Source organism: Agelaius tricolor, unplaced genomic scaffold (assembly GCF_023055355.1).
Source record: "Agelaius tricolor isolate 1412-34295 unplaced genomic scaffold, bAgeTri1.0.p SCAF_9, whole genome shotgun sequence".
In the NCBI taxonomy this organism is placed as follows: Eukaryota; Metazoa; Chordata; class Aves; order Passeriformes; family Icteridae; genus Agelaius; species Agelaius tricolor.
In genome coordinates this window covers 13588526-13609627 of record NW_027269269.1, presented here as the reverse complement: position 1 = coordinate 13609627, position 21102 = coordinate 13588526, and the positions used below count along the sequence as shown (strand labels likewise).

General features: G+C 39.7%; 1 protein-coding gene across 4 annotated transcripts in view; it reads left to right on the top strand.

Moving 5' to 3' along the window:
• Nucleotides 1-14109, top strand: part of LOC139592696 (N-acetylated-alpha-linked acidic dipeptidase 2-like) — a 30063-nt gene extending 15954 nt beyond the window's left edge. Inside the window, exons 13-19 of one of the 4 annotated variants that reach the window (XM_071432794.1) lie at nucleotides 1801-1868; nucleotides 4864-4955; nucleotides 6373-6463; nucleotides 7119-7383; nucleotides 10631-10712; nucleotides 11925-12017; nucleotides 13353-14109. In XM_071432794.1, coding sequence (XP_071288895.1) covers nucleotides 1801-1868; nucleotides 4864-4955; nucleotides 6373-6463; nucleotides 7119-7383; nucleotides 10631-10712; nucleotides 11925-12017; nucleotides 13353-13542 — 881 coding nt within the window. In that variant the 3' untranslated portion in view covers nucleotides 13543-14109. Of the gene's footprint in view, nucleotides 1-1800; nucleotides 1869-4863; nucleotides 4956-6372; nucleotides 6464-7118; nucleotides 7384-8520; nucleotides 10577-10630; nucleotides 10713-11924; nucleotides 12018-13352 lie in introns of those variants that run through there. The other 3 variants (XR_011680091.1, XM_071432795.1, XM_071432796.1) reach the window with 3 other exon arrangements.
• Nucleotides 14110-21102: the final 6993 nt, after the last annotated feature.

Sequence of the window (21102 nt, the reverse complement as noted above, 5' to 3'; positions counted from 1 at the left end):
GAGAGAGAACAATTTAAGTTTTCATGTTGCTTTCTTTTGCAAGTAGTGCCATCCATGAGCTGCAGTCCACGTGTCTGAGTCCAGAATATCTCCTCTGGAGGAGTTTATTATTCTGCGCTAATGAACTGAGCATTCTGTATGTTAAACTGTCTCTTAGCTGCATTAACTTTAATTTACAATTGTAGTTTTAATATATGACAGTCTGCTCCTTGTTCTGGTCATAGCTCCAGCTCCTTTCCCTCTGGAATTATAATATTTTGAGACAGTAAATTATTATGATGGTAAGACCTCAGGCTTAGACTTTGTGGGGGTGAGAGATACTTTGGGGCTTTGAGCCAGTGCGCTCACCTTTGTTGATTGCCAGGAGCAGGGGGTTATATATTTATTACAGCAGGACTTTTTTAAAAAATAGACCCTGAAAAGTGTTCCACAAAAAAACCTTATCCACCATTATCCAATTTACTGTGTCCTTCAGATTATGAGAAGAATATGCCATTCAGGAATGCTGCTTAGAAACTGGCCTTTGTTTTTTTTGAGAGGGCCCAACAGTATGATCTATATTACAAAATCCTTCTGAAATTGTGCTGGACTTTATTACAGAAAGACCTTTCTTACTGTTTCCTCTGCTGAAATAATAGTCAGAAGGGTCCTGTGAAGCTGCTCTGCATCATAACCTCTGTTACTCAGGGCATTACTCTTCCCACGTCAAATCCAACTTATTTGGGCTTCCTGTGTGTGAATAAAATTGATATCTACAGGCATATTTAGGAACTCTTTTTATTCCTGTCAGCTAAAAATTTTGTCTATCACAAGAGGATTGGAAAGAAAGAAAAGCCAAACCCAGTTTCTAAATGCTCAGTTGGAGCTGGGAAATGAGGAGGGTTAGAGCTGTTCCTTCATTTATGCTGCCTAGATGCTGTGTAAAATGTAGAGCAGAATTTCACACCTAGAAAATCTCACAAATGAAATAATAGTTTACAACTGCTTCATATTCTCACCATGGATTGTAACGCATATTTTTTAGTTGGTATGCAGCCAACATCCTGCTGCCTTAACAATTTTCTTCTAAATCTTGGTTATTCAAACCTGTCTCTTGCTTTATGCATTAAAGGAAATGTGAAAGCAAAACAACTGGAAAAGAAGTGTGTAATAAGGAAAAGAACACCATTTTCAGTGCACTGGCTTAAGTACCTTGGACATCTCTCACCTGAGCAGTAAAATCCCCTGTGGACTCATAGCATTCATCTACTCTGAAAATTATTTTGTTTATCATCATATGTTCTCCACAACACTTCTTATACCGCTTTTTGGACAGTGAATTATTTCTATTTATTGTCCTATAGCAATGAAAAGAAGAAAAGCAAGTCATTGTTTTAAGCACTTTTGTGGCTTGAATTTCCAGTTTTCACATACAGACTCTCCTTGGAAACATCATTAACATTATCTTGTATTTTTTCCATCATCTCACTGTCTGCCTTCTGTTCAACAAAAGCTTTGGGAAGTGTATGAGTGACAAGGGCTTGTAGCTAATGAGGGATAATTAGGCATACTTTAGAGCTATGGGAAGGCTTAATTACATTACTGTGGATGTACTATAACCAATACTTTATTGCCTTGTAGTGCCAGTAGCTTACAAAGTGAGACCATGCAGTCTATTGCTATATATCTCTGAGGCAAGATCAAAATTTTTGCCTTAGTCAAAAAGTTTATCTAAGAAAGGACTGCAGGGTTTAATCCATTAAGAAGATAAAGCCACTAGTACATGAAGGGAAAATTTCCATGTTTTTGTTTTATTTTCAGGTAACTACACATTAAGAGTTGACTGTACCCCTCTTCTCTACAAACTGGTGTATAATCTGACAAAAGAGGTACAGAATCCATCTACTTTTCTGCCTTTCTAAGAATAAGTAAGACTCCAAGTTTATTTGATAAAATTGGACTATCGAATAATACCAGACTGTTTTATTGCTGTACTAGAAGATTCCACCAAAATCAATAGCAAAACATCCCATCAGCAGTACACAGTCCATGCTCACAGTTCCTCAGTATTCTTAAAAGGATGGAAATGTGTCACTGACATAAGTGGAATCTTATTTGCAATATACAGTAAAAATAATAATAATAAAAGCAAAATGCTTGAGCAAGATCAATTCTCTAAAGTTATAAACATTGAAGGGAAATATTTTTGACATTGGCTGGCAACCATTTTCTCACTGTCTGTTCCCCTGAATCTCCTCCATATCTCACTCAGCCCCTGAAATATGTGATAAATATTGAAGGATTAAGAAGGTTTTTTAACAGGTCTGATGTGTGGATTTGCTTTGTTTCAAGTGGTCTAACCCTGACTCCTTTACTTTCACCTCTCGGGATACGTTATCATAATGCTGAAAGGTTGTGATCCACTAAAGCATGGAACTTTATTTTCCATATGAGTTAACCAGATTAAACTCCTGTCATGAGCCATTGCCACTACCCTCAGATGAGGTTTCATCTCAGCTAACAAAAGACAGAACAAGAGCAGCACAGGCTCCCTGTAAAGGCATTGGGTAGAAATTGGTGCCTTTAGGATGAGATTTTTTTGACCAAATGTGGTTGTCTACCTTTGTATGTACTGAAATCAAACTATTCCCCCCCTAATCTTAAGGGAACTCGGGTCACTTGGTCCAATGTAAAAATCTGCCCTGTAATGGCACTTAGTAGGATGGCTCCAGCTACCAATCTCCCATCCTGCTAGATGCATTCATCACAAGTTATTTTCAAACACAGCACACTTCTACCACCTGAAATGCCATGGTTTAGATCTGGGAAAGTTTATCTGTGCTATTCCCATGATTTTCTTTTCTTTCTACATTTTATTTTCCTGTCAATTCTGTCTTAATCTTTCATCCTTGCAGAGGGAAGAAGCTGTGCTGTTCAAATATTAGCTCTGACACTTGGCACACTGAAGAGCATTCTCTTTTGTCTAAAAAACTTTTCGTGTCCTTAGTGCTGCAGGGCCGTTGATAAAATAATTTACTTTTTGTCTGCAGCAAGCCACTAACTCAGGAAGACAGTTCACTGTAAAAGATAAACAAAGTTACAAAAAAGTGCTCGATGCTAAAATTAGTACCTAGATCTGATCTTAAGTCAACTATCCAGCTATTGCTGGTTTGAGTAGAAAACTTCCATTAAAGTACCATGCAAAGTACTTGAGACTGACTTGTAAAAATAAATGTCATATTCACTGTTATTTTAGCTTTTAACAGTTAGAAGCATGATGTAAACAAGAGAAAACCTGGCAGCCTGACTATGCCTGTCCTAAGGAAAGTTATTTCTGTTCATATTAAGGTGTCCAACACCCAGTTATCTAACATCCAAAGATCTCTTTGCTCTTCTTGTTTTTGAGTGGGCCAGTCCTCACCAGGAAGAAGTGTAGTGTACACATGAAGTGTTTTCTTTCAGGGAGTTCTGCATTTAAGTGTGGTCCAGCATACAGATGGGACATTGAGCTGTTGACTGTCTTCTTGGCCCTGCTTTACTGCCAGGCTTTAGACATTTGGTCACCACCAAATGGTGTCTGCAATAGTTCAACTCCAATCCTCCTGTGATTATCACTGCTTCTTTTGCATTTATTCTTAGAGAACTCTTCATCTTCTCTTGAGTTAGCAGGAAGCTTATGCTGATCCTAGATTTGGATCTAAGTCCGGGCAAATATGTTTTACTATGCTCTCAGTGTTGTATGGAAAAGCTGACCAATGTTTTTACGTGACCAAAGCTGTTAGAATAACATCTTTGCCAGAGCATAGAGTGCTTTTCCTCCCACATGCCAGAGTTCAGCTTGCTCTTATTAATGTGCATTTTTCACTTTAGCCCTAGGACTTGACCAGAGTACCCAGAAAATGACAGCAGCCAAGCAGTTATTTCACAAAGTTGTTATTTTCCTGCTAGCTGCTGACAGAATCTCAGAGGTCAGAACTCTTTACAATTTCAGTTTGGAGTCTGAATGTTTTTCAAGGTCGAATTTAAGTCTCAACAACATGGTAGGACCATGTAAGTTGAGGACCATGAACATTTATGCTTTGTATTTTGGAAAAAAAAATCCAATCCTCTGCACATAATAGCCAATCTTATACTTAAAGGACCATGTCTATTAAAGGTTGTTTAAGTGTAGGTGGAGACCAGGGTTGGAGTCTTGACTTATTTCTAGTCTGCCACAGATTTTCTAAGAGCTTTCGTCAACTTATTTTATACTCTTTCATAGTTCTGCTGGCAGCATTATGACAACACTAATACTTACCTTTTCCATCCTGGTTACAGAGCTTTTGGGGCTTTTTTTGAGGTGAGGGTGAGACCTACATTTGTACATACGGTGTCTTGCACAATGATTCTCCAGGCTTTGTTGAGTTCCCTTGGAACTGCTATAATTATTTTGTACCTTTCCTGCAGAACACGAAGTCGAATTTTAGGTTTAGCCTTGTTGAGAGAATATTGCTGCTGTGCAGGGCAAACCTCAGGACAAACAGGCTTGTGATTGTCATCTCCCCATGCCTGCTGAAAGGAAAGCAGCTTCCAGTAAACTGAGGAGTCCCACAGTATTATATTTGCTGTTGTGTGTGTACATGCACATTTCCCCTGTAGTAGATGAGCTCCAGGTAGCATCCTTTTAACCTGTTCTTTCCTGCTATCTGTGGTTGGTTCCAAGTGCCTGTGAGATGCTTTCCTTCTTTGGGAATGCATGAATGTGAGTAACAAATGTCAATATTCACTTCCCTGCATGCAGCAGCACTGCTGGTTAAGAATGAAGCAGGGAGCTGCAAAGATCTCCTTTGATAATGAATCGAGTTAGAGGTATTTCCAATGAGATTATCATATTTCCCTCTCCAGATTTTAAGCCCTGATGAGGGTTATGAAAATAAATCTCTTTATGAGAGCTGGCTGGAGAAAGATCCCTCATCTGAAAATAATAACTTTCCCAGGTAAGTTAATATGTTTCGGGGTTTATTACCCCAATATTTTAATCATATCATGGCATGGCTACTCACTAGAATTTTTTTGAGATGTGCTATTTATGGCAGCAATAAAAAACCTTTTAGTGCAAGGTGACCCTCTAGCAATAATATTTTTAATAGTAAAATAAAATAGTATTATTTTTATTTAATGATGGTGACATTATTCATGTGATGAAATGAAACCTCACACTTTCTAAAGACCTTTATATTAGTAGAAAAGCAATTTGAAAGGCATTCAAAAAAAAGCAGGGTGGGGAAAGGGTTTAAAACATAGTTTAGTCACCTACTAGATAAGATAAAATCAAAATTTTTAGGATAAGCAAACAGTTGAAAGAAGCTGCCTAGAGCAGTAATTAAAAAGCAGTAATTAAAAATCTTGAGATAATTATTTCTTGTTTATTCAATGAATGTAAATGTATTACATTACAAATCTATATATGAGTGTAGTAGCACTTCATATTTCAAGGTATTGCAAGTCCAAAACACTCTTTCCACCTGTGACTCAGAAAGGCTAAATCTCATTCCCAGTGTGGCGCTACTGACATAAAGTAGACAGAACTGCCCCCTTTTGTGATTTGACAGAAATCTTCTGCATGTTTCTGGCTCTGCTGAGTTTCTGGATTCATTAGACCCACTGAGATTTCTTCCTTTTGAAAAAGCAGCCACATTTGATCTTTCTTAGTTGATGCACATCATTCCTTATGTACACTAACTTCAGCTGGAAACAGAAAAACCTTTTTTTTTTTTTTTAGCTGATAAACACTAATTATTCATCCGGCCAGACATATAAACCTGAAACTTAACTTCAAATATAAATATTTGAAAACACTTCGGGTGCTGTGTCTGTCTTCTGCCGTCTCCTTGCCCCTGCCACGCCGCAGCTCCCCATCAGATGGCAGCGGCGGCCCGCGGGTGCCGAATGCCGCCCGTGCCTTTCGCAGCGGGAATTATTTATCGGTCTTGGATTCTGCTGCGGAATGCGCCAAGTACACAAACACATCTGTCTTTACACATACTGCTGCCCAATTCGTATTAGTTTGGAAATAGATGATTGATGTTTTAAGACGGCAGAGACATGGCTGATACAATTTTATGGCTCCTGCGCATAAATTGTTTGTATTTTTAATGTCAGCTTTGCCGTAATTAGGATTGCTACAATTAAAAGATCTTCCTAGCAATATTGGATACTGAATCAGAGTGTTGGAATAAAATCAGTTAAGTAATTAAGCTTGCCATTCATCTAGCCTTTGATCTTGCTGGTGTCCCTGATGTGCCCTTCAGAAAAACTGACCTCAATTTCTCTGAAAAATCTGCATTTTGCATAAATTACTACCATACTGTTCAGTAAGTGCCCTGACTAAGATGTTGTCTTTTCTGCTTGCAGAATAAACAAACTGGGGTCAGGCAGTGATTTTGAAGCTTACTTCCAGCGACTGGGAATTGCATCAGGCAGAGCTCGTTACACCAAGAACAGGGTAAGTCTGACAGACTGCTTGAAGAAGTTTGATAGTGCTGAGCAGTCATCCTGTTAAAAGCATTTATTCATAATTAATAAAAAAGCTTCAAAGCATCTTTGACTGGTTTGTATACAGTGATGTTTCTTAATTTAACAAGAAACCTAAATGTTTGGAGAATAAAACATGTTACAGTGATGTGTATATTCTATAGGATGTCAAGTTCACAGAGAGGTATTTATAGAGTCTGATTGAAGGTGGACAGTTTGTTCCACCATGCTATTAATAGTCCCCTTAATATACAAATCTTCCATAGCTGTGTTCAGAAACAGCTACACAAGGTAAAAAGGGGCTATGATTGATGACTTTTGCTATCCAAACTCCAAACTGTTTTCACTCTTGGAGAAGGCAACCTCTGTGCAATGGAACTGAAGGCAGGTCTGTGTGGGTAGAGAGAAGGAAGTGTGCTCAATCCTGTGCAACAGTCCATGGATTCAGACTGGTTTAATTTTTTAATACAAACACATACAAATGAAGGATATTAAATTGTGTTTTGTAGCAGATAGCTTTTTTGATTTGGAAACCAAACAAAGCATCAGGGTCATAAAGGGATCAATACATCTTTTAACTGCAGTCAGAATACGGGGCATTGACAAATTTGCTTGCTCTTTTCCAGAAAGCAGACAAATTCAGCAATTATCCTGTTTATCACACTGTGTACGAGACATTTGAGCTAGTGGAAAAATTTTATGACCCCACCTTCAAGAAACAGCTAACAATTGCCCAGTTACGAGGAAAACTGGTTTATGAACTGGCAGATTCCCAGGTCATTCCATTCGACTCTAGAGACTATGGAGAAGCCTTAAAAGGATACAGCAACAGAATTTATAAATTAGCCAAGAAGCATGAGGAACAGCTGAAACTTTATAAAGTATCATTTGGTGAGTAACAGCCACAGGTCTGCATTATGTGCATTAATTAGAATCGTGCAGGGACATGTTACATCTGTCATAGCTCTGCAAATTAACTCCTTTCTTTCCTGTTTGAAATTTGCCCTCATGGTAAAGAGCCTCAATTTTTTTTTTCTAAACACAACACAGGTTTAGCTCATTATTGTCTTGATAAGAGGGTGTGGTGGTCAAATACTAAGGGTAGATAAGAGGGCTCAGTGCTGGTCAATTACTAAGGGTTATAAGAATTTTCATGCATATTATTAATTACAGGCCTTATTACAGTGCTGACAGGCAGTCAAGGACGTCAAATGCAGGACAAAGTGGTATCTCAGCCTGGTCCTTACTTCCTTGCTTAAAAAAGAAGACAAGTCGAGTGCTTATGGCAACTGTTTGAAATCGAGGGACATAGGTGTCCATTCCTCTTCATCCAAAACTTCAGCTGACCCTGGGGAGCTCCACCATCTCCCTCAGTGCCTGGCTGCCATTTTTAAGCCACAGGAGCACCTTTCCAGCTCTCCTACATGAATACATCTATTTGCTGAGCACATAGTTCTGGAGCCCATAAAACAGATCCAAAGCAGCACAGTCCTCAGGATCCCAGGCTGGGATAGCTTCCACAATCATTTTCAGTCTCCTCTTTTTTTCTTCTTTTTTCCTTCTTGCCTTGATCACTCCTTGTGTTTCTGCACCAAGGAGATATTTCAGTCAGTCCTAATTCACTTGCTATCTGATGAACCCATGATTTAGAGATAAATCACCTTTTGGAGATGCAGTCCTCGTTTGGGGCATGTGAAATATTGTAAGAAACTCAAATTGAACCCACATTTGGGGGAAGTTAAAAATTATGCTTGAAATGTCATTAATGGTTTAGGTGAAAAATTGTTGACTATTTTGAGAAGACATCCTTTTTTGTAAAAAGGCCTCTTGAGACAGAGGAAGCATCTTGTTTGATGGATCATCTGGTCTGAGATTCTGTAAAACACCAAGAGTTACTTCAATATGTTCTAGTGTTCACTGCAGCATGTCTTGTAAGATCAAATCTTTTCTTTTTTTTTGCAGTAGTAGAACATCTATCAAAATATCTGTGAAAATATTTATTTTCATTGTTTTTTTATCTATTTTCAGATTAAAAGTTGCACAAACTACCTCCTGACCAATGCATCTATTCTCGTTCCTAGAATTTAGAAGCAATTCTACTTTTAGCTTTTTTTTCCACCCAAATAACACTGAGACCACTCCTTAATAACTTTATAAATCTGTTATTTTGACTATTTTTTACAAGGCATGTTTTTCAGTCTCATCATTATTTTCATGGCTCTTCTCTGATGCCTGATGAATTTTAAATTTTTTCTTGAATGAAGCTAAATTTTCTAATTTTTTTATTTATTGTATTGCACCAGAGTACATTAAATAACATAGGTAGGTTTTACAATACTGTGAAAATTGAAGTTTATTTCACTCAGCATTTTCATAGAATTGCTTATTGTCAACACTGAATGTCAGAAAATTGTTGATTAATCCTAACTAAATCATATAATTGTCCTTCAAAATAATAGATTAAGGTTCTTATTTGCATTTGGATTCACATTTTGGCTGTTTATCTGCAACAATGAAGGCTGTACCTTTTTTTTTTTTGTAAAATTTGTGCATGTAGTCATATGCTATCAGGAAATAATGTTTTCAAGTGGAGAAAAAAGAAACGTGATGTTTTCTAAAATAACCAACATCGACAACACTGAAGAGCTAGGGAACATGAACACAAAGTTTCTTACATTATTTTTCAGATGGTCTTTTTATTTTTTTTCCCTCTCTTAAATCCCCTCCTACTGCTTCTGAAATATAATCTGTTGCTGTGATATGGCCATGATGTCAGCAGAGCAGGACTCTGCCCCAGGCAGACTTAGAGCTCTTGCCACAGGGTTGTGGACAAGTGTGAATTCTCACCCTCACAAGGTGACGTGTCCCTCTGAGCTGCAGTCTGTAAACAGCTTGCATGCATAAAATCTGTGCCTCCAATTGCACCAACTAAACAACAGCAATAAGACAAAAATAAAGCAAGTGTAGGCTTGTGATGAATAAATAAGTTTGCTAGAAACAGGAGAGCAAATGAGTCTGAGGAACAGCTTTCAATAGCAGTCCTGGGAACACAAAGCCTGTCACGTGAAATTGGATGATAAAGCTATAAACAGTGAAGGGATAATAGTTGCCAACAGAGGACTGGATTTAGGGGATGATCTAATCCTATGTCCCATCTTCCTGCACAGTTGAAGAGAGAATACTCTGGTTTAGCCAAAGTTTTCTGAAACTTGTGGGCAAAATTTACAAGTTTTAAACTGTCTTTCTTTCTAATTGAGTTGAGTGTTGATGGGGCCAGAATTTGGTGTCATAACCTCCACCTGTGATTTATTCTACAAAAATAACTTGCATAAATCAATACTTTTCCCAGGTCTGTATTAAATAGAGCCTTCCACATCACAGCTGCTACTGCCATTAAAAGGAAGGCCTGCTGCTTCTCTAAGTTATTCCACATGTCTTGGATGTACTGGGCAGGAAAAAGCAGCAGCCATTCCTGCCCACCTGCCTGCACACAGTCAGGCAATCCCCTGGGGTCTGAGTGGCAGTGCTGGGGGACAGCATGGGGGAATGTGGCACAGGCACCTCCTGTGCTGCAATTCCAGCGTGCAGCAAGCACAGGACTTGGCTGCTGAAACCTGCTGTGTCTGTCCCTGTGTGCCACGACAGCTGTGCCTTCTGTGCCTCACCTCACACTGCTCAGAGCATGTATCACACTCTCCTGTTGTGCTGTGAATGGCACATCTTTCTCCTCAGCAACATCCTGCTGTTCTTCCACAGCCTTCTGGAACAGTTGGTGTTTCTGATGGAAGTCAGGCTTTTTATACCTGAACACTGCAGTGCATTCGTTTAACAGGAAGTTGCAGAGCTCTCAGTTTGCAACGACAGCCAGTTTTTTGCTTGCAAGGCAAAGGGAAGATGTATGGTTGTGAAAGCTTTCCCAAGGACTCTGCTTTACTGCTAGTCTTATTGCAAAAGGTATTTGCTAGTAGTGCAGCTCTTTAAAGTCTGCACTAGGGAAACTAATCATTATGTAAAAATTACAAAATTAATGCTCTTATATCAGCAAGAAAAATGTAGTTCTTCTCCCTCTGGGCAGCTGAAAGGTATATTTGGCTTAGTGGATACTATGAAGTTGTTCATGTAGTCCTTCCATTCCTAGATCCTCTTTTTTCTGCTGTGGTGAACTTCTCAAAGGCTGCTTCTGAATTTCACAGGAGACTTGAACAAGTTGACAAGAAAGAGTAAGTCAGAAAAAAAGAATTTTATATATGTATATATTTATGTCCTGGTTTGCCTTAGATGGCCAGAGTGGCAGTTCTTTATTTTTTCTACTACACAAGGATTCTCTCTGATGAGTGTAGAACAAAGCTCTGAGCCCTGAGACAGGCAGTATCTTTTAAGATGAATTAGCAGATACAGGAATATTTGCTGTGATTGATAATATGAGCTGTAGAGCTTATTACTAGTATCAGGTTGTCATTAAAATTACTGTAATATGTGGAAAGGCAGGTAGCAATGAAAATTAGATTTGGACTGAGATCTGTTTAGACTACACTTGAGTGTTGTAGGTGATGCCATTTGGAGGGATAGAATGTAAGAGAATAGTGCAGAAGGAAGTCTCACACCTGAGGAATTGCAGCTGTACTAATCACCTAAGATTAAGAACAGGCCTGTCCTTAATAGGCCACAGCTGTGTCCAATAAGAAGAAGAGTGCCACAAAAGAGTGGGTTAGCTGGGTGAGGAGAGTTGGAGCTTGTTGGTTGTGCTGTGAAGAAGGAGTCAGTGCTGCAAGGAGATGCCCATGAGAAATCACTGAGAAGGTATGGGACTTTTGCAATATGATGACAACAATGCCAGAACTTTTACTTTCAGCACACTTCAAAGACAGAGGATGATGATTCAGAATATCTGAGATATCCATATGATGCTTGACAGCCTAAGGCCCCTTGCAGGACTCCTGTGCCCTCTGAGTGCAGTCACTGCAGGCCACATATGGTACCAGTTGTGTTTAGACAGCTGAATCCCATCCTTACTATGTTACTGCATAGATTGGAACAGGACTATGGACATTTGGCTTATGAGTAGACACTAAACTTTAGCTGTCTTCATCTGTGTAAATCTCGGTCTTCTCCATTCTCTTAAGTGCTATCTTTCCAGTGCCATTTAATACTAAGCAAGTATCTGACACTCTCAGAAAGTTTCCCATATTTCTTTTGCATAGTGTGAAATGTTGTTTTCTAACACAGAAATATCAATTCATTAATAAAATGTGGATTCAGAATCTCCATTTGCAAAACCTCACCTTTTTCTGTAAACTGTAGACTCCACTGGTCTTTTTTTCTTTTTCTATCAAAAAAAAAAAAAAAAACAAAGAGAAGAAAAGTATTTTAAATGAAACTGGGAGGTTTTGTTTCCCTGCTGTGTGACGTTTCTCTGTTTCCCTCTCCTGCAGTTCAGTTGCAGTGCGCATCGTGAATGATCAGCTGATGCTGGTAGAAAGAGCTTTCACTGATCCTCTGGGCTTGCCAGGAAGGAAGTTTTACAGGTGAGGCTGAGAGTTTCTTGACCTGCTGTCCAAGGCACCCTATTTTTGCAGCTGACCGGTCAGTTGAATTGCTGTATGGGTCTCGCAGCAATTACAGTTCAACACTTTGCTTTAAGTACAATTCAGCGAGTAGTGGACTTTGTTTATAATCCTTAAGGAGAATTACTTGGCTACTTCAGTCTTGTGGAGCCAAATTTGTCTCTTTTGGATCTATTTATCAGCTGTGGTTAAACTACAACAGCATTGTACTCTGACTTTTACTTGTAGATGTGCAGTACTACTGCTGTTACAGCTTGCTCTTGTGATCGTCTGCAAAGTGAGGATTGAGTGAAGAATGAATGAACTGTATTGAAAAAAAAAAAGTGAAAAGAGGGTAGAGTAAATGAGAACAGATATGTAATAAGGGTCAGTTGAAGAGAGAAGCCAAGAAAGGAAAGCTTGGAGAGTTTGGAGAGGGAGGGACCTTTCAGCACAGGATAAAGGCCTGTGAGCTGTGCTGGAGAGCCCCATCTGTCCCAGTTTTGGCTGCTTCTGTAGGTGCTCCAAAAGGTTAAACCACTAACTGCTATATCCTTTCTAGAAACCCAGGGGTTTTATTAGGAATACCTGACAAGATGCCAGCTTTCAGTGTCAGGGGTGTAAGTACCTCACTTTGCTTTCAGTATCCCCCTTTTCCTAACAACTGGATATGTCTGACTCACTGATGGATGGCTTTCATGCCATGCCAGAAGTCTTTCAGGCAGGTAGAACTGGAATCATACTTCCATACTCCTTGGATAAACTGTCATTCACACTTTGAGAAGAATGAAGTAATTTCTTTCAAGAAATTTTCTATTGGGTGTTGGGTATCATTTGGAGCTGTATGGGGTTTTTGGTTTTTTTTATTAGTTCTTACTTGTTTGCATTTATTAATGTAATTTTAATGTTTCTTTTCATTTGGAAGGACTTTTTCACATAGTGTAAATGTGCTTTGATACTTCATAGTTAAAATAAATTTAATTGCAGATCGACAGCTATTATTAGGAAAAAAAACTATACCAAAAAATAAGATTGATATCTTGTGCAGTTCTGATCCATTATGACCACTTCTCAATAATTCATGCTTTTCTCAAGAATTTGCCCACAGTTTTTTTTCTCCCTCCTTTTACATTCCTTTCCCAGGTAAGTAATCTGCTGACCATCATGCAGCTACTTAGCTGTTTTTGAGGTTTCTACTCCATTTCTCACAACACACCTATAACTAGTTTTATTCATATAGTACACATACAATGAACACACACCCCATTAATAATTTCTTTTATTCAGGATAATTGCCTTTTTCTTCTTTTCCCACAGACATGTTATCTTTGCTCCAAGCAGCCACAACAAATATGCAGGAGAATCCTTCCCAGGAATCTATGATGCCATGTTTGATATTGAAAGCAAAGCTGATCAACGTGAAGCCTGGGAAGAAGTGAAGAGGCAGATTTCCATTGCAGCCTTCACTGTGCAGGCAGCAGCAGACACACTGAAGGAAGTAGCATAAGATGAAGGCTTTGAAAACTCCCACAGCAGAGTGTGGCACACGGAGCTGTCAGGCTGCTGCAGTGTCCCAGTGTCCCTGACTGCCTGCCCTGCCTGAGTCTCCAGCCTCCCAAACCACATGGCAGGTGAGCAGAGCTCTGTGCGTCAGAGAACTCCTGAGCTAGGAGTTGCTGCATCTCTGCTACTCACAGAACTGTAGCTTCATGAACAACCCTGGGTGGAAGCAAATTTGGGTGTGGGGAGAAGTGGGAAGGGGGGGAAGCAGGAACAATCAGTTTCTGATTAGAATTTCCTGAGAGATCTACCAGCTTTGAGGACCCAATGTTTTGGATGTAAAGTTGTGAAAACAATTATTTGCCAAGCTACCTGCAAATTTTGTCCACAGCAGTGATCAACAGCACACATTTTGATGGAAAAAATATAATACTCAGCCTGTATGTCTTGTTCTGATACTTTTAAAATTAAAAGGCATCTCTGCATATAAGAATCTATTCTGCAGAACCGGTGAATGCTCTTTACACTTATTTGCTTTCTTTTTCTTGAAAAAAATAAATAAGTGACTCTCCTACTGGTTGCCAAAGCAGTACTGGCCATTCTTGATAATCAAGGAAAACAGCTGCTTATGTGCAGAAATCCAAAAGCGTGCTTTCAGTGGAGAGCACATTCATCCCTCTGAAAGTCTCTGTGCATCTCCCTCCTTTGGAAAAGTGCAAATCTCTCTCCCTGCTCTTTTTGGCACCTTCTCTAATTCTGAACCCATGGCAGCTTTTGTTCCTGTTTTCTCCCAGGCAATCTACTTCATATTTTTTCATCTGAAGGAGCTGGAGGACACTTACTATTAGCATGGAGCTTGAGATAATTCTGTCTTCAAGTAAGACCTGAATGACATTTCCCGGTAGGAGCTGATTTTACATTCAAAGAGGAACTGAAATGCTTGAGAAGGCCAGTTATACAAAACTGTTTAGTTTGTATAAAAAGAAAAAAAAAATAAGATTTCTTGCTTCATTTGCCCTTTAGGTGTAATTTTCATCTACATGCTTTAAAACCAATAAAATTGCTAGAATTTTACTGAATTAAATTCCAGCTTGTGGAAACTGACATTAGCCAATTTCATCTCTTATGTAAAATATACTACACTTTTTCTCACTACCATAAATTGCACCATGTTGTAGGAATAAAATCCTAGTTTATGGGGAATAGAACAGATGTGGCTCTAAAAAGGAGAGAATTAGAAAAGCAGGCCAGAGTTGCTGTTGTCATCTCAGATGCCTTGAATTCAAACACGAGAACAAGAAATAACTTGTGGGAAGTTGTTTTGGGGGATATATGCCACCAAGAAGAGAGGCTTTCACTGGCATCACCTCCAATATGCCTCTGTGAAAGAGGAAGGATTGTGTGCTTGTGGATGTTTTTCTCATACTTTACTGCTCAATTGCTTTTCACAGATCAAACCTTAGGCACATGAGGAGGAAATTACACTTCCACAGTCCATGCTTTACCACTTCTGTTGGGAAATGGAGTGCAAAACTGACCTTGCTAGCACACACATGAGACAGGAGTAGCTGATGCTGGGGCACAGAACAGGTGATTCTTTCCCTCTCCTCTGGCAAGGCTCCACCTGGAGCCTGTTTCCAGCCCTGAGGCCCCAGCATAACAGCCATGTGGGCCTATTGGAGCAAGTCCAGAGGAGGCTATGAAGATGATCAAAGGGCTGGAGTATCTCTCTCATGAGCACAAGATTGAGATGGCTACGGTTGTTCAGGCTCCGAAATGGCAGGCTCTGGAAAGACATTATTTACAGCCTTTGAGTAGCTAAAGAAGGCTGAAGAGGGATTATTTACAGGGTTGTGTAGTGATAGGACAAGGGGGGATGGCTTCAAACTGGAAGAAGGTGGGTTTAGAGTAGAAGAAATTCTTTACTGTGAGGGTGATGAGGCACTGACACAGGTTGCCCAAAGGTGTGGACGCCCCATCCCTGGAGGTGTTCAAGACCAGGCTGGAAGGAGCTCTGAGCAACCTGAGGTCCAGTGGAAGGCACCTCTGCCCATGGCAGAGGTGCTGGAACTAGAGGACCTTTAGGGTCCCTTCCAACCTAAATCATTCTATGATCCTATGAACAGTGGATACATTTTTGTTGTTCTCTTTACTTTTACCGAACTGGGGACACTCACAGTTTTCATCTCATCTGTAGCTGAACTTGCTGCTTAAGAATATCTTGCAAAGATGTGACTGGTACATAACTGCACTGGGTTTTTCTTCCCTTTCTTTGAATCGTGTGCCCTTTCTGCTCCATCATAACTCTACATTAACTGCAATGGGCAGTAGTGAGTGTGCCCCCAATGGAGGGTTAGGATATCTAGACGGTAGAAAAAAGCCATGAGTGCCTCTTCCTCATGAGCAGCAGCCAACTTTGGATCTGCCACTGGTTGCTGCTGAAGGATCATCAGAGTATAAGGCAAACAAGGAGCTTCCACATTGTAAGGAAATATTTGTTGAAACTTTCTTCTTCCTTCATTTACAGAAATGTATAAAGCAGTGAACAAATGTTTCACCAGCAAACGTAACTCTTTCAGTGGTAGCTAGCCTTTGAGGTTCTGTACTACTACCTTGCTGCTGCAAAAGAGCATACAATCTCTCCTTGCTTCCCTGTGCAGTTTGAAGCTGTAAGAATAAATTACAGCTCACAGCAGGCTGAATGCACAGCTGGCATTGATTGCTTTGTTCCTCTTGTCAACTTAATTGATAACTGTGTGAATGCGAGATTCATCATGACCAGCTACATCCTGAGAAGTACACAAAATATATTAAATCTATTTCCATTCCTGTCTTTAAAGTTCTACTGAGGCAGTGATATCCAAACCCTTAAAATAAGGAAACCAAACCACTTATAAATTGCTTATACTAACTAAATTCCACAAAATCCCTTATTCTTGGTATTTTAAGGATCAGTTACTCAGACCTCCAATTGTCTTTCCTTCCTCAATGAGTAGATTCTTAAGTTTTATAGATAAGCAAACAGGACTCTGTTGCTCTCCCCCAGTGCAAAGTGTAGCTCTGCTTTCCCATAATTTTAAAGTACAGATGGGTAACACTGTCCTTCCCCAATTCCAGTTGCCCAGTTGCTTCACTCAGCCTGGCTGAAACAATCAGTGAATCCTACGAAGGGGAGAAACTGACCCTACAGCCTAGTAGACTGGAGCTGCAAAACAATCTGGCAAAATTAAACTTGGATGGATCAAGTATCACTTGGATATCTGGGTTGTCAATTTCCTCTTTAGAAAATCAGTTCCAAAGGGAAGTGCCTGGAAGTTTATTTCAGCTTGGAAACAAACTTTTTAGCAGGACCTGTTGCATTAGTCCATGAGGTAATAATCTTAAACTGGAGAAGAGTCAATTTAGATTAGATATAAGTTGGATTTTTACAATGCAGGTGTGGAAATACCAGAACAAGTCGCCCAGATTGATGGTAGACACCCCATCCCTGGAAACATGCAGGATCAGAGCTCTGAATAACCTGATCTAGCTGAAGATGGCAATGGGATTGGACTGGATAGCCTTTAAAGATCCCTTTCAACCCAAACCTTTGATCCTATGATTGAGATTCTCTTATGGTTGAAATACCTTTGCCTTGACTTTGGAAAGAAATCTGTAACCTTAGGTGCTGGAATCTTCAGGTGACACTCTGTCAGACTCCTCTGGGGATCCCTCTCTGCAGCTGGCAGAAATTGGACATGCATGACCTGTTTTTTCCTCTCTAAATTCCCCTAGTTTTATTCATAGGATTTCAGTGTACAGTTAACAGTGCTACTGAAAAAGCTGACTTATGGTGAACATCAGGAACTTCCCTATGGCAGAGCAGAGAAGATAACACTAATTAAATGAAATGCAGAAATCTTGCTTCTGCTGTTCAGAGCAGAACCAAAGTGTTCTGTTCCTCAAAGAACAGCACCTGCTCATATAAAGTGTCCTTAGAGAAACCAGCAGGAGCTGAATTTAGCAAGTAGTCTTTGTTAAGGTAAAAGATTGCTCCCATTACACCACTGAGACTTGTGCCAGTTAGAATCTATAAGGTCAAGGATGCTTCTGTCAGCATCAACAGTGCTTCTCCTGATGGATGCTGCACCCTTAAACATCTTCTTCAGCTCAGGGAGCTCAAGGAATCTAGGAGGAGTAAGAGTGCTTTGTTAGGCACCTCATGCAGGAGGAGCTGGACCTGGTTCAATTAAACTCCAAACATGTTCCAACCTTTCATTAAGGGAAAGAACAGGAGAGGCAATAATAGAAAAACATTTCACAGCAGGGTATCGGATAAGAATAGACTTGCTAAGTTTACATGGCACCTTCCCCAGATGTGCTTTGCTAGCCTGCTGACAGTGCAGCTGACATGTTCCTGATGCTGCCATCCATACTACTTCCAAACATGGCTGTACTGTTAGAAGGAAACCCAAGTCACAGTTGCTGGACACAGTGACGGTTGTGACAACACACCCTTATGTAACCCGTAAGAAGCAGGAGTCCAGGCAGAGGAAACACGGCCAGCTGTGAACACTGAGCACTGAAAGATTTAGATCTGAGGTCACTCATCCCTTCAGATATTTCTGCAACCACCACCCCCCTACTGAAGCATTGCTTTTGTGTTCTCAGCTCTGTCTCCTAAGCCATATTTCCATATTCTCCACCAGAGCCTGCATGCCTGGACAGCACCTGCCTGCACTAAAGCTCTCCTCAGTTTGCAGCACACACCATATTATCCTGGCACTACCCTTACAGGAGTGTGGGTACTGACAGCAGTGATAGGGCTGTCCACTGCCATGGCAGAAGAGTCACACATAAGCATCCTGCCAATCTTATTACAAGCAGAAAGAAATACACTTTGTAACTAAAGACAGGGTCGTTGTTGGAATGCTGGAAATCTTAACTGTGTGATTGAAGAATGATTAATTTCTATTATTAAAGAAAAAAAAGAAATTATAGTACAAACCTTTCAATGGAAAAGCAGTTATATTTATAAGCTATTTCTCTTCCTGGGATCTCCATTATCCAGCAGTGCCCCTTCTCCAATCATCCCATATAAGTAGTCCTCTACACCACATCCCATGCCTCAGTTTTCAAGGCCCCTGCATGTATCCCTCTGCAACAGGGCACTAGAGTCAGCAGTATGTTGCTCTACACAGTAAACTTGCTTTAGTTCTAGTAGTTATTAAAAAAAAAATATATCTATAACAAGGAACTACAGAATGAGAAACAAGTAAGACAAGAGCCACCTGGACATGGGAAAAGTTTTAACAGCCAAACAAGCCAGAACAAAGCTGCAGGCAGGTTAAAAGAAGATCAGACAAAGCAAGCCTGGCAGGTTCTGGAACCCTGCAGAGCTGGAATGAAGCTTCTGCCACGCTACCAGCCACAGGAATCCTGTGTTCATTGGACTGTCAGCAGAGATTGGCATCTGGGGACTACGTGGGGGAGGGTCCCAAGTTTTTTAAAGAAAAATCATTAAGCACAGCTATTTATCCATAGTCATATGCACACTTAAGTGTCCAGTCCTGGTAAACCTGAGAAATGGATGAAATTAACACGGCTTTTCTTTCTGTATTTTCAAACCATCTCTGCTCACCCAAGTCAGCCAGACAGGAGTTTGGTTTTGCAAACACCATTCTTGTTATCTGTAGTCTGATAAAAAACAACCTGCCTGAGGACCGGATATTTGTATAGGATTCAGAGTGCGACTGCAGGACTTGGCACTTGCCTCTCAGGCAGCATTACACTGTTTTGTACTAAAACACAATTACTAGAATATGGAGAACCTCTGGCAAAATCTTTCAGCTCTCTAAAAGCTACTGCTCAGTCTGCACAAAACTATACTTCAAACTTTAGTGAAGAACATCTGCAATGCATGGAGGAAAAGGGAGGATGTACAACACCACAGGTTGCAATACACTCCTGAATAGTTATTACGCTTACTGAAGTACCCTTATGGGGCAGTTTAAGGTAAAACATATGTGCATTATATAATACAATTGTGAAAAGCAGAAACTCACTAAAATTACACATGGTTTAGCTTAAGAATTATGTGCTCAGCATTTGGGTATTACCACTAAACCACACTGAACCTTTGGGCACTTTTCACTGTGCAAGTCCCAACTGTACCCAAGTCTTCAGGCAATGTGAGCCAACACAGCTGTTTAATTATAAATACACATGTTGAGCTTGTTGTTGAGCAAAACAAGCACTGACCAATGTCACTGTGATCTCACAGCAAGTAGGTGAACCCTTACAAAGGTATGTGAGAAAAGTATAAAACACTGTTAAGTTCAGCTGTTGGGAGTTTTCATTTGCATCATCCTTAGCATGTCTTCTCTGAATTATTTTTCAATAACAAACATGTGACAATCTTTTTCTTTAAAACTTATTTTCACCTACATTTCAATATCCTCCATTTATCGTACCAACCTTCTCTTCTTTACAGCTGTTAATTGCTCTTGCAAAGCACAAGCATCCCACTTAAGTTATCCAGTAAAGTAAAACTCTGGTAACAGCAGAGCAAACAAGCTTCCAGTTCACAAAGCTGCAGTTAAAGAACTTAAACTACCTCTTTACTGTAGGCTTTGAACATGAGTTGACACTCAAAATGTTAACTGCTTTCACTATGAGCAGAATGTTTAAAATTTGGGTTATGTACATAATGATATAACCTGATTACCAGGCATTCCCTTAAAAAAACCCCCTAAATTAAGCCCCTTGGGGTATAGAAGCACACTGCATTAACTCCGCCTTGTTATACACAAGCCTGATTTCCAATTAAGGAGGAACAAATTAGGTTAAACACATTAGGCTAGAAGTATATTAGGTTAGTCTTTTCCCAAGCATGGAATTCAGTAATAATATTGCAGTATCAGTATTTATCATAGGTTTAAATCACATTTCAGAGAACAAGGTTTCTGGACTAAAAATATTTCATAGATCATTGTAATGTAAAAGATCTGCCTCTAGGTAGCTCTAAATGAATTTTGTTGCAATGCAGCTTTAAAATTTAACAAGGAACTAATTCTTCAAATACTTGTTTCTAGCAGGTAACAAAAATATTTTATTCAAAAGGATGCTTAATTTTTTGCTTAACACTCATTTGACTGTGGATTAGTTTGTAATGTCTGTGACAATACTTTGGTTACTCTCTGGTCAAAACATCTACACAAACTTTGGGAAAAGCGCAAGTATTTATTACCACAGAAGATATCAGGCTTCAAGAGGTGAACCCTTTTCTACATTGAGTGAATGCCAGAAGTTTTGGAAAGTTAATCTTCTTCTCCTAAGAAACCAGAAAAAAAAAATCAAAGCAACAGTACCCTCAGCAACTTTAGAAACAGCTACTATATCTGGAATTATTCCACTTCTGTTAAGTTTGCAACAGCTCAAAAGTCTTGGACCTGAACTATTTCTGTGAATGAGACAGGCCCCCATCTCAATAACCACTCTCAGATTTCTGCAAAACTCATATCCTGACTGGGCTGTAGCTTTAGAAAGCACCAAACAAAGAAAGGAACAACAGGTGGGAAAAACCCCT